The 13,615-nt window shown below is 39.2% G+C and overlaps 1 protein-coding gene across 1 annotated transcript in view; it reads right to left on the reverse strand.

Annotated features, from left to right (window-relative positions):
* LOC119216908 (contactin-associated protein-like 4) overlaps positions 1-13,615 on the reverse strand; it is a 46,628-nt gene that overhangs the window by 15,998 nt on the left and 17,015 nt on the right. The window contains exons 5-11 of the mRNA XM_037470130.2: positions 13,142-13,345; positions 9,338-9,513; positions 8,989-9,135; positions 7,804-8,113; positions 7,123-7,272; positions 6,158-6,329; positions 2,686-2,792 (exon numbers count right to left, since the gene is read on the reverse strand). Of these exons, the coding sequence (XP_037326027.2) occupies positions 2,686-2,792; positions 6,158-6,329; positions 7,123-7,272; positions 7,804-8,113; positions 8,989-9,135; positions 9,338-9,513; positions 13,142-13,345 (1,266 nt within the window). The remainder of the gene's footprint in view (positions 1-2,685; positions 2,793-6,157; positions 6,330-7,122; positions 7,273-7,803; positions 8,114-8,988; positions 9,136-9,337; positions 9,514-13,141; positions 13,346-13,615) is intronic.

A 13,615-nucleotide genomic window follows, 5' to 3' on the forward strand; every position in this document is an offset into this window, starting at 1 on the left:
AGTGAAAGCTATAAGTTAAACAAAAAGAAGAAGAAAAGACAGCTGGGAACTATCCGGAGGGAGGTGTCAATAAGCCAATGATATTATGACAGCTGAGCGGTGGGACTTCAGTGCTCAGCCGAATCAAACACTATAAGCTTCATATGTGTCAAAGTCAATAGGAGCATTTCTTTCTCGGCTTGTCCCACTTTAAAGTGTTAACAAAATCAGTTCTAATTTTACCAAAAACAACATAATTTGCAATTTACTTGTTATCTTACAAGTTATCTTTATCTTTACTTGTTATCTTACAAAAATCGGCCAAAAAGTAAGATTATTTAGCTTTCAACATATTCTATTTTACTGTCATTAATTAATTAATATTAATCTGAGGAACTCTGCTTCTTGTGTATCAAGAAATAGATTTTCGATGCCTCTTATGGTTCCAGAAGGAAAAAAAGGTCAGCAGAGTAATGTGTGAACAGTAGAAGACCACACATTGTTCACATGTGTATTTCTTTTTTAATGTCAGGAAAACTTTCAAAGCAGTTCTCCGAAACAGCTCAAGGTTTTGACCCAAATAAAACCCAGCTATGTGTGGGTGTACGTGTGAGAACCTGAATTTGAACCTGATCCAGCCTCGAGCTGATCATACCGCCAGAGCGTAAAAAGATTCAATCAAAGTGTGGCAATGTAATCAAAGTCTGAATCTCTTCTATTTCTAATTTGATTCACCTCAAATACTGTTTGCAGTTTCGATGTCAAAATCCATTTATGTAGGAAGCAGTAAAGTGTGCCGTAGGACTCACTCTGTATCTCCCTCCTGCTTCTATCCACATTCTCCTTAGCTTTCCATTTCGACATCTCCAGGGAGTTAAATGATGTTGCAGTTTTTTTCTGAGACTAACAAGTCTTTCATTTTTGCTCAAATGTTTCAACAGGAACATTTAGAACTTGTGTGAAGAAAAGAAAGCATTATAGTGTCATTGTTTTTGTTTTTTGGAAATAGTTTTAACCCACACTTCTATCTAATCTATCTTCTTCTATAAAATCTATCTCAAAGAAACCTTCCATATATAAGCCTGGATTCTTTCCACAGAATTCAGAGTTTAATATTAGATTTCCATAGACAAGGGAAGGTTCACATTTAAGTGGAGGAAAGCTGCAGCACTGGTCCGGTTTACGTTGATTCTTTTCTCTCTGCTTGTGTGTGATTATTGTTGTTTACTAATGATGTCAATCTGGAACCAACATTAAGATAAATCTGAGGATGAAACTGCAGCGGAAGTGTATTTAACAAAATGGCCAAGGTTAAAGTTTAGGAGTAAATTACTGTCAAAAACTGGTAGTTTAAGAAAAATCATTTGTTTTCACCTTTAATGAAATCGGCTGTTGTTTTGCAAAAAAAGTTTTCCTTTGAGAATTTTTTAGAACATAAGTGATTGCTTCCATGCTTATATCAGTTGTTTATGCTCCCAATATTGAAATTGCTTTATCCTCCTTTATTGATTATAAAAGCAAGATACTGCTCCATTTTTGAAAGTGGTTCTTTGTCTTGGACCTAATCAGAGAGTTTGAAGAACAGCTGTTGAACTTCTGCCTCATCCCTTCAGACTGTGCTACAGTTGCGCACACATACATACGTTTATCACACAAATACAGACACACGTGTACACAGTGTGCCATCTGCAGGTGTCAGGAAGACAAACTTTAAAGACTTTCAAATTAAATGAAAATCTCATTTACTCAGTATAATAAAGTACGAACAGTCTGGACTATTCCCAAATGAACACTGATGATTCAAGTTGTGAAACAATAGAGCGGGGAATGAACAAAAGTAAATGATGTGTTTGGGGAAATGTGACCTCAATATCAATAAAGCAGAAGTGATGACCATATTTCTGGAATTCTGTATTAATCCTATTCTCTATTATTCATTCGAATTTTGTTAATCTACAACATTTATGAAATAATATTAAATAGTCATTAAAGAGAAAGGTGATGACACTGATACTTCATTTTCCAAAATTGTATTTAGCTTTCTAATTACTTACCTTACTTACTATTAAAAAGGTACAAACATCTTAAAACCACAAACTCCTTTTTACCTTTTCAAAGAACATTTTCCTGATTAGATTACTTCAATGCAATATTCTCATGCTATCTTTAACTATACTATTTATTTATTTAGCATTTTATTATCTCTTGTTATATTCGTCAACGAAAACCTAAAAACAGTTTTTACCTTTCACGGCCGTAAGCGATAAACCCATAATGAATTATTAACAGACTCTGCAGGTTGTGAAGCATTTTAACGTCTCTCAGCTTTTATTCGAGTTTTGATACCTTCAATTTAAATGGAATTAAAACCCTGACAAACCAAACTGGATTTAGCAAATAAAGAGTAAGATATACTTTAAGGAGACTAAATACAGAGTTAAGAGTGAATAGTGGACGTCCTTTCACCTTGATTTAATATATTGGCTTTATATTGGCTGAATAGATAAATGGGCTCCTGCTTGCCACCACGTTTATCATAATAACTTATAAGGTGATAATAGCTCTTTAAAACATGCAGTAGAACGTAATGATGACGGACGGTAACATCATTAAAAACGACTCACCACATTTCCACGCATTGATACCTTCTGGTTATATTTTAAGCATTTTGATAGACGTGCACATGCCGCGGTGCTGGGTGCTTACAGCTGTGGCAGGTGGCTCCTCTGTAGCCGCCGTTGGAGCAGTTACAGTGAAAGGTGCTCCACGACTGAGTGCATCGGCCGCCATGTTCACAGCGACTGGGGGAGCACCTGAGAGACAGAGAGCGGCTCAGACACTCAGAGGGGGGGGAGCCGGGACCTTTTAAGACACACTTTCTCAAGGATTTTGGTACGAAAAGGGCAACAAAAAGCATTCAGCACACATGGCTGTTCTCAGGGAGCAGGTGCGTGGGAGGGAAATTAATAGAGTTTGGAAAATGTTTTAAGCCTTTAAATTGAAACTTCACACGTTTGTTTTCATCTCCATGTCAAGCGGAGCACAGGTTCTGGTTCTGAGAGAAAGCTGAAGTTGAAACGTACCTTTGTTAGCATTGATCACAGGCACAAAACCCTAAAACTCCCACCCAGCACCGTCTCCAAAAGAACCCTCTTGTTCTTTAAAAGTAAAACTTTTTTCAAGACATGTAACCATTTTAATTTCCCATCTACTGACTCGCTGCTGTGTAGACAGGATTTTTTTTCTCAACAGCTTTGAACTTGTGTCATTAAAGGTGAGTGGGGGTAATTTGCTGTTGTGTGCAAACCCGTTCCAAGTGCAATTTAATGAACTCTAGTTAAGTACCAATACCCTAATTCCAATTAGGGGGTTTCTTTTTTCTCATTTAGAGTAATTTATCACATAGTGCACCAAAGAAAAGTAGTCCTTGTCGAATAGACCCCATTTTATTGGAGTATATTATTAACGGGGGTAATGACGCAGTGGTTAGTTGTGGAATGTGGGGGCTCTGGTGTTGAAGGCAGTTGCTGCTGATCCGCTGATGCAATGTTTATTATTCATCTCTGGCCTAGCGGGTTCTGTTACCGAATACCATTATGACCGCTTGTTATGGCCGATCCGTGACAAGCGCAAAAGTCCAACAAACCTGGGTTCATATAAGGCGAGCTGTCCCTACAAACCAACCCCCTGCAGGTTCCTCCATCCTCCACGTGAGCAGTCGAACTAGGGGGGGGCTTAATGATCTTGACTGTGATGACAGGTGATCGTAGAGAGGAAGACCCTGAAAGCCCGGCTGTTAGAGTAATGTGCTGGTTGGAAACATGACAGTTAACCGCAGAGGACGCATTGCTTTCTTACTGTAATCTGGATAAACGAGAGGTACAATCACTGAATTTCGTCCAATCAATTATTTCTTCCATGTCCTGCCCAAAACTGAATGTTTTATGGTTTCCATCCATGTTTATGTGTAGGTTGGTTGTTTCAATGGTTGATTCAAGGCCATCGCTAAACACAGCGGTTAATTATTTATTGATTTGTTTTCAGAGGAAACATATAGGTGTATTTGCCCAAATGCCAAAGGATCTTTCTCTTTCTTGCGTACTTCTCCAAATGTAAAAACAATTCTATTATTCTACCCTGAATAAAGCAGGGTAAAAAGCATTGCGTTTTTTCAACAATCACACGTCACACATTTTAGTTAAGCTATTAAATCTAATTTCCTTTGTGGAATAATCAAGGCCAAGCCACTGAAATAAAAAACACATTTCACCATCCGGCCACGTTTTCAAGGCAAGACACAAGGTCTGTGGATGCATGCACCATTCTTTTAGATGTCTTTAACATCCACTTTGTCCCAAGTCCAACTGCAGTTGGTAAAGTTTGGAAAAATTCAACTTTTCTTGGCTAGAACCATTTGTATTCAGAGGTTCGCAATTTGGCTGTGAACACAGCTCTGCTGAACAGTAAGGTAGAGGGAGAGAGAGGTCTGTAGGTCGGTTAAGCACCCACATCTACACACACACACACACACAGGTGATGGTTTGGGAATGACACAGGAGTGTGAAGGGTGCGATGTGCGCGCACGCGCTGGTCTCTGGTCACACTGAGCTATAGAGATAAAGTAATAAAGTCACCGGCTGACAGACAGACAGCTAAACAAGAAGACTGGACCTTTAAATGATCGGTGTTTCTCTTTTGTGTGTGTGTGTGTTTTGACAAGCTGTGTTATTAAGTTGTCAGCACCCAGAGTGAAGCGATGCGGTCAGATTTTATTTCCTTCTGACAGCTTCATCGATCTCGCTTCAAAACACATCCTCATACAGTGAGGGGAGAGGTGGGCAGGAGGGAGCACTCATTTCAGAGATGTTCAAGCCTTGGACAGCAAGTGTGTCCTAAAGGTGTCGGTACGCTTTGAACAATGTCCGAATAACCCTGCATCCAAACTTCTCACACGTCACATTTTGGTGCCGTGTCCAGCCATTTTTAAACACAATTGGTGTTGCTTTGTACAGTTAAAGTCCAACTTGATGAATGGCAACAGGGAGAGAACGTTGAACACTTTGAGCACTTCACCCGACTCGCATCATGGCTGGAGTTGCACGTCTTGCTTGATCAATAAGTTTGGCCTGGCAACCTCACGCTGACTAAAAGGCTCTATTAGACAAAGTTGTATCTCTCATTAATGCAGTTAGATGTAGTCGATGTATAAAGTGGCCAAGATTGTTAAGTAAAAAATATATTGCTACTGGTCCTCCCTTTCAAATCCCTGATTCTTTTTTCGCCTCAGGGAGGGATTTTTCAACATGATCCTTTTCATCCCGTGTTACAAACAAGTCTTTCAGCGACCCGGGAGAGATGGTTCAGAGTCGTACATTTGCATATGTCTGTGTGCAAAGAGGAGTGTGGATCCTAAGAAATATACTCCTACTCCTACAGGCTGTCAGATGGTTAAACATGTGCATCCCTTTCAATTATAATGTAAGACGGCAGCCATCAAAAGCAATAGTTTGTATTCACCTTTCATTGACTCACTTCTTTTTTTTAGTAAAGGGATAGTTTTAACACATCCATCTGAATACACATCCAAATTGTTAAGAACTGGCAGAAAATTAGCAATTATACAGCTTATGTAAATACATCTATGTTAGATGAATGGGTTAAAAAAGACACAAATATGCCTACAAATGAAGTAAACTCTGAAATGAAACTACTGCAGCGCTCTCCAAGGTCCTGAAGCAGCGCGTTATTGTTGGCTGTATGTGCTTTACATTTTAAACATTATTCCCTTGCTGTTGAGTCACAGACTCACAGATCATTTTACAAGTCTAATTTTTTTTCAAGTTAAATATTTTTTGTGTTGTCAATAAAAGCATTTTGAGAACGTCTTATTTTCCTTGTTTAATCTATACTTGCAATCTCAAATGACTTTAAAGAGGACAGCAAGTAATACCATTGAGTGAAGGAGAGACGGGTCTGTGCGACACATTTAACATAACCACAAACTGAGTAATTATCCTCATCACTATTTTCAAAAAACCCAAATTCACTGTGGAAACCACCAACAAAATACACCCAGATACCAGAGGAACTTCATAAGAAAAGTCAATGACTACAATCAGCCCAACAAACACGTAGACAGCATTAAAAAAAAACCTACATTTAAAATGTTGGGACTGACCTGTCAGTGATGCCACACATATCAATCTGCAAGTGGCTGTATTTTCCCAGGAGCCTATGCTGCACTTTGATTAGGTCAACAGGTTGGTTGTCCACAGTTAAGAGACGCATACAGCCTTGAAACACTTTGAAGGGGTTCTTGCACTCCGGACTGCTCTCCTGAGCAGGACATCCTAGTGAGGGAAACACAGGGCACTCAATCAGTGGGTGGCCCTGGTTTGTAAGCCATTCTTTGCAGGACCACCCACCCGACATTAAATCAATTTTACTTGATTAAAATTACTGCATCAATTGTTATGATCTAATGTTACAATATAAAATATAAAACAATTATTCTGAAATAGAAAAATCTGCATAATTAATCATTTTATTTGTACAGTTTTAAGTTTATTTGAAAGTTCCTTCGTCTGACTTAAAAAATGACTTTCCTTGTGATAATGTATTTCTCTACACTGTTGTATTTATATACGACTGCATCAAACTTCTATTTGGTTCCTCTCCAGAACAAAAACAGGACTTTCCATCTCGATTTAACCAAAGTAGTCTTCAGATTCCATTTGCTGTGTAACTTATCACTCAAACATCGCTGCAGTATCTGTAACTTTTTACCTCATTTCCAGTTCACAAAGGTTTTATTCTCCGCTTTGTTATCAGTGTATAAAGATGAGAATGATTTTTAATAATTTTTTACCTCTCCTATGAATACTTACGTAAGCAAACCTGAACTTTAAACCTAAATCAATCGAATTTAAGCACTCTTTGCCAAAGGACGTGAATGAGGGCATGATTGGTGTTTGAGGCTGTGAACAAATACAGCCTTCCTGCTACAGGGTCTAATTGCTCTTATTATAGTCAGAAAAGGAAAAGATGGAGGAACGATAAGTCAGTGTTTTTCTCCCTTTAAATTTTAGGATATATATATATATATATATATATATATATATATACATATAATTCATGTCTTACCACCAAAGAAGAGTTGGCTGTCTGTGGTGAGAAGGAGAGGGATGCTGGTGTGAGCTGTGGCTCCTTCATCTGTGTCCACTGTGATGCTCAGGTGATCTTGTCTGGAGTTCAGCTCCACATAATGCCACTGACCATCATTCAGACCTGAACCTTTTTACACAAAAAAATTGGGTCATGTGAAAGTTCACTTCACCTGGAAGGAACGAGGTCGGGTGCTATCTTTCCACAATACTGCTTTAAATTGGACGACATTATCAGCTGTGATCGCTGTATCAGAGTAGTGCTGCACATGCACTAACTTGGCTTTGCCAAAATAGTGAGAAAAAAGTGTAGACATTACTCAGCAATACATTAACAAAGACAATTGTTATTTGCTGCTATACTAAAGTCTGAAATGTGAAATACAGCTCTTTTATATATGTGTTAAGGTAAGTTTGAGTGTGTTACTGAAATTACTATTAAAATGAATGGCCAAGTCTGGAGAAATGTGACACTTTAAGAGGTTAATATTTTACCGGAGTTTCAAACAACATCTCACGGTCTTCCATTGCAGAGGGTTTGACACAACTTTTCCTGGTATTATATTGTCAGAACTTTGTATTTTGTGCTTGGATTAAACATTATTTTGTGTTGTCTGGCATGAATCCGATCGATGAAAACTGAATAACATTGGTAACATACCTCTCTGTAGGTGTAACTCAGCAAAATCCTGCTTGGACCAACCCGCGCTCAACTCAAGCTTGGCCCTGCCAGCTTTATTAATCTGTAGGCGGAGTCTGCCCTCACTCAGGTACAGCCAGACTGTGCCCTCCTTCTGCAAGAGGTCAAAGGTCAACAGAAGCCCAGCCTTGTTCCACGTGCGAAACTGCAGCGCCATAGAGACAACACCTGAGGACCAAGATGTCAGTCCTGGCAACTGCAGGAAGCTCTGGGAGTGAGTGAACGTCACAGCAACTGAAACTTGTTCAGCGCAAGAAAAGGTCACATTGCCCTGCGAGAGAGAGATGAAATGATTATGGAAGAGATATTAAAACATTAATATTCCTCAGTTAAAGAGGCTGACTAGGTTTGACCCTGTGTCCCGAGGTCTCATCAATTCCTCTGTGGAAAAAAATAAATAAACTGAAAATGGTCATCTATATTGTTTATTATCATGATATTAGAAAACCGGAGGCATCATGGTCACTCGTTTTTACCTACTTTCACTATTGTAGGTTCATGGTAGGGTTAGTGTAATGTATTTAGGAAAAGCTTCATACAGTAAAATGTGAGGCACAAATTGCACATTTTTAAAACCCATCTCAAATTAACATTTATTTGATGTCTATTTTTTATCAGAGAAAGAGACAGTTTCAATTTATTGCTGTTTCCTCCTCCCCTCGCCTCTCATTTTGTACCTCTTTTCTTATTTTATATGACTAATTCTTCTTTTCTTCTGAAGTTTGTTTGCTTTGGGCTTTACTACTTGAAAGATCTGCAATGATGACATTAGTGTTGATAATGAAGGACATTGTCAGGATACTAAAGACAATGATTATGTTAAAAATGAAGAAAAGGATTACATAGCTTAGGAAAATAATGATACTAATTGTGAAACCCTATCCATAATAATGACATTCATGCAGAAAAGGCATGAGTAACAAAAGAATAATAATATTTTATTGTACGATATGTTTTATAAGCACATAACAATTTTCCAGTAAGAGGTGCAACCTTTAAGACTAACAAGAGCCCTAAAAGTCACAACATGTTTATGCACACATCTGGCGTGCTAATTACTTGTCTACAGTCACCTTTCTATGGATGCATGCGGAATGACAGATTTCTACAACAGTGGTCCAAAGATACAGCAACACACTATCTTACCACCACAGAGGCCTGGTGGTGGTTCCGTTTAGCCAGGTGTATCAGGTTGAGGTCATTGTAGAGCAGGTTTTCCATGCAGCCATGAAAATTCCTGTTTGACAGGATGGGTTTCTGCAGTCCATGGCTCTGGACAGCTCCAAGACTTAGCTACATAAGAAAATAAAAACTAATAACCATCACCCCCCCCCCCGGAGGATTCAAACAATCCTACAGTGAGTAGTTAATCATAGAATGAATGTGCTCTAGTAGCTAAATGAAATCAAGCTGACTATAACTTTAACTTTTGTGCACACAAGACATACCACTTCAAAAAAATGTGTTTTTGAGTGCTTTGAGTGTTTTCTCTCACCTGGTTAATGTCCCAGTGAATGAGCTCAGCTGGTATGTGAACCTGGCGAGTGTTTTTATCCACCGTGAGGTTGAGGTGAGTGCTGAGCCTCTGGAGCTTTACGTGGTGCCAGTGCTGGTCATCCAGCAGACTTCCCACAGAAAGAAGAAGCTGTCCGCTGGAGGATGAACTCACACCTGCAAGAAGGTTGAGGATGTGGAAAACAATTGATTATGTTGTCTTGACGTTGTCTTCTTCCTGCTGAGAAATTGTGATATTATTCTTGAGGTGTACTACCCTAGAAACACTTTAGAGTTTGTGATGTGTACGCTTACATTAAAAAAAAAAAAATCTTTGTTTCATTTTGGAAAATCTAAAGGTGTGAGTCCAAATATTTGAGCGAAAGTTGTGGAAACATTGCAGTAGATTTATATATATATATTTCCCTCTTTGAAACGAATCTTTTGAAACAAAGTTGATCACTGAGGTCATCCTCTCTCATTAGACAGCGCATGTGCCTGTATGCTAGCGAGGAGGAGGCCGGTACCTGATGAGGCTGCATAATGACAGCAGGAGATAATTAATGACAGACCAGATACCAGCCGGTCCAAATTGGTGGATTCATCTCTCCATCCCCTCACATTTCAGGGAGAAAAGAGTTTCTGCTGACAGAAGGAGCAACAACAGAAGGAGCAGCATACAGAAAGTAATTAATTATGAGGGATAAAGGGGATGGAGCGACAGATAGATTGATATTGAAAAGTTTGATGCCATTTACTTCCATGGACCGAGGGTATGGACACCAGCTGGTAGTAATTTTAATGCTCATGGCAGCTTGATTTCTTTTCTTTTCTAATAAGATAATGGATAGTCTTACATCGCCTGATTCAGCTAGTTTTCCTCAAGTAATGAGCCCACTCTACCTACTCTAGGTGTGTGTAGTTAACTCACGTTTGTAAGGCAGCAGGAAACATTCGATGGAGCCATTTCTGTTTCCAATCTTTATGCCAAGCTAAGATATACTTGGTCCCAGTAGGTAAGGTACATATGTGGGAGCTTATAACAGCATTCACCAAACTATCACTTCAATGCCATTTGATGAGGCGACGTGTGTGGTGGTCGACGAGGTGTCTGAGGTAAAACAATCACAGAAACCCTTTCATTCATAAAACTAGACTAAAACAACAGAGTCCAACTGCTGCATCTCAAGCTTTCCAGCTGCATTCACAACATTGTATTGGTCTGTAGATGAGATCAAACCAATTTATTATTCCACAATGGTCTCTGGTTTTCATGTCTTTTCATTTTGTATTTTGTGAAATCCGATTTATATTTCACTGCTGTGCTTATAAATGCAATATATCAGCAAGTCCTGTTAGTTGACTTACATCCTGGTGACAGTTTGAAACGCTAACGATGTGATCCAGATGTTCCTGGTTTGAGTCAGACCATGGACATTAGTTGCATGTCACCCGATACCACTGTCTGTCACCTCTTTAATAAACACTATCAAGAATAAAAGCAATCATGGCCGAAAATGTGTCTCTTCAAAAATCAAATGTCAAAGGCAAATCAATTGCATTCCCCTGACTGCACTCGTAGCTTATCCTTGTTTTGAGAAACATTGCTGCTGCACACAGAATAAATCAACAGTAAGCAACCTCTTATACAGCAGGAGAGTTTTTTTTACATTAAGAGTCCCTTTCAGACTGCTTACTGAAACTTGCATGCGGCTGTTAACAACAGAAACCCCCGGAAGCTCACTTTAAAAGCTGTGTAGAATGAGCTGTAATCACCATTATTAATTTCCTTTTATCTTCTCAACTGCCCCAGTTTGTACGTAGAGATTCATATAAAGCTTTTAGTGAAATTCTATGTGATCATAACGAGGTTTTATGACTGTGAAATCAGATTTTTATACTGTTTTTGCTTTTTACAGCCAGCATCCAGAAAGCAAACTCAACCCTTCCTGATATAGAGAAAAAAACAATTTTGCTTAACATGCCGTGATTTCCTATGCCATCCTAATTTAGTCAGCAGTACTTAACGCCACCTGTACAGAATGCATTACAGTGGGACACATCAGCCCTCAGTGTATTTACTATTGTGGATTAAAGCTTCCCTTCGACAGTTCAGAAGTGAACTGAATTACGGAGCGGTTTGCTACATTCGAGCAAACAGACATTTTGATAAATGTGAAGCTAAAAGGATATGAAATGGTTTTCGATTGCCAACATTAAAATTCTAATGAATCAAGCAAAATTCAAAATTCATTCCAACTGTTGGACAACCACAGGCGGATAGAGAGGAGCCAACTATCTCAATTTTGTATTCATGCCTACGTCACTTCATATGTGTCTGTCTCACTCTTTTGATCATCATCAACTTTGGTTGATTACACATTGTTTGACAAAAGATCATCTGCTCCGGCCGAGCCCTGTATGTTTGATGCAGACCACAATGGAGCGATGTATTAGCTATTGTGTGTGGTTATGTGATAAGCCACACCGTGAGGGCATGAAGGCAGATGAGATTGGTCAGATAAGTACAGTCTGACTAGCTTCAGTGTGTTGGAATTGCAGAAGGGGTCACCTGCACTGGGGGAGGGAGAAAGAGGTGAAGGAAAAAGATTGAGCATGGCTTTCCTTGGTCTTGCAAGCTTGCCAAAATGAGGAAATTGGAAAATCTGGGGATCAACTGCAACTGAACTCCTTCCAACCCTTTAAAAAAGTAAACTTGTTTGTAGTCCCTCTTAATACATCATTTTGGTTAAAAAGGACACAGGCTTGTACAGTTGAATTAAGCAGACATGACATTATCCATGTTTTTCATTTAAATAGTGTTACATCTTACAATGATGGAATCACGAGTACTCCAGCATCCAGATGTCGTGGTTGATTAGAGATCTGCCATATGGTGAGAATATTTTTGTCTGGCAGTGACACCACCTTGGGTTTAACCTTGTTTACACCAACACAAACACACGTTGCCCACAATTATCCCCGCAGAAGATGCTGCTCTCCTCTACATTAATTCACCTGCAACAACACGACTGCAATGGTGTACAGCAGCGATTCGCCAAGTTTATTCAAAATCAGATTTGTTTTTTTTGTCAAGATATTGCTTGTGACATATGGATTAACAAGTAAACACTCTGCTGAGTAAATTAGCATAAGCTGAGAAAAGCGCAATATCCCAGTTTCCTCAAAATTGGATCAGCGATATCTTAAGAAATCACATCTGACAAACACAAACAATCCAGCAGATGGACACAAACCCTCTAATTCATTGTTGGGACAGAAATATATAAGTAATATAGAGACAGGGTGGTGGATGCTTTGGAGAGAGTGAACACATACAGACACACTGTGGTTTAGCTGTTTTGCCGACAGGCCTTGCAGGAAAAAACCCATCAAAGTTTAATAAACACTTGATTCAATTTCAACATCCAAAGTTCTACCGACCTCTCACCGAAGACATACAATCTATGTGGAATCAAACCAACCAAAAAAGGAACAGCATCGACACTGTTGATTATGCTCTGTACTGAGTTCATTATTCATACCTAACTTATATCTTAATGTATATAGTGCACACATTTTGGCTTCAGAATGTGTACAACTGGATTTATTTTACGTTCACGTTTAACTTGCTCAATTCTCTATCGGAGGATACGGTTATTTGTTTTTTACCGTGTCTCTAATTTCCTTAATTTTACATTTCAAATTTTTTGTAATTTAATTTAAATTGCTCTTTATCCGTTTAATGTTGATTTCCCAAAGGAAAATGTCTTGTATCAAAACATAGAAAGGATATCGTTGATACCTTGTTGGTGGTAGAGCAGCAGCCGTCCCTTCTCCAACACCAGAGTCAGGCTGTCATCCCGTCGGCCCTCTGCGTGGAGCAGCGTCCCCGAATTCTTGTGGGTCTTGAACTTCAGAGAGACGACCTCCATCGCCTTCCAGCTCGGGCGCACGGTCCGCCTGTAGACCAGGCTGCTGCCGCCATCAAAGTTGGCCACATCGGAAGCTGCAGAGGGACAAGAAAGGAAAGGGTGTACAAGGAAGAGATCTGTTACACGAACAAAAGAGGGTCTCTTTATTCTTCACGGCCATTGTTAATTGGGTAACACAAGCGTGTATTTAGCTTATGAAGAGTTGTAGCGTTAACCCGGATACCATTCAGTGGTCCCCAGATGCTCCATTAAGTAGAGTTAAGATTAAAGATTTACTTATGATGAAAGTCATTTTTGGAAATCCCCACCCGAGCTCCACAGATAAACAACGTTTGTGGGTGTCA

Source organism: Pungitius pungitius, chromosome 7, assembly GCF_949316345.1.
Source record: "Pungitius pungitius chromosome 7, fPunPun2.1, whole genome shotgun sequence".
NCBI lineage: Eukaryota > Metazoa > Chordata > Actinopteri > Perciformes > Gasterosteidae > Pungitius > Pungitius pungitius.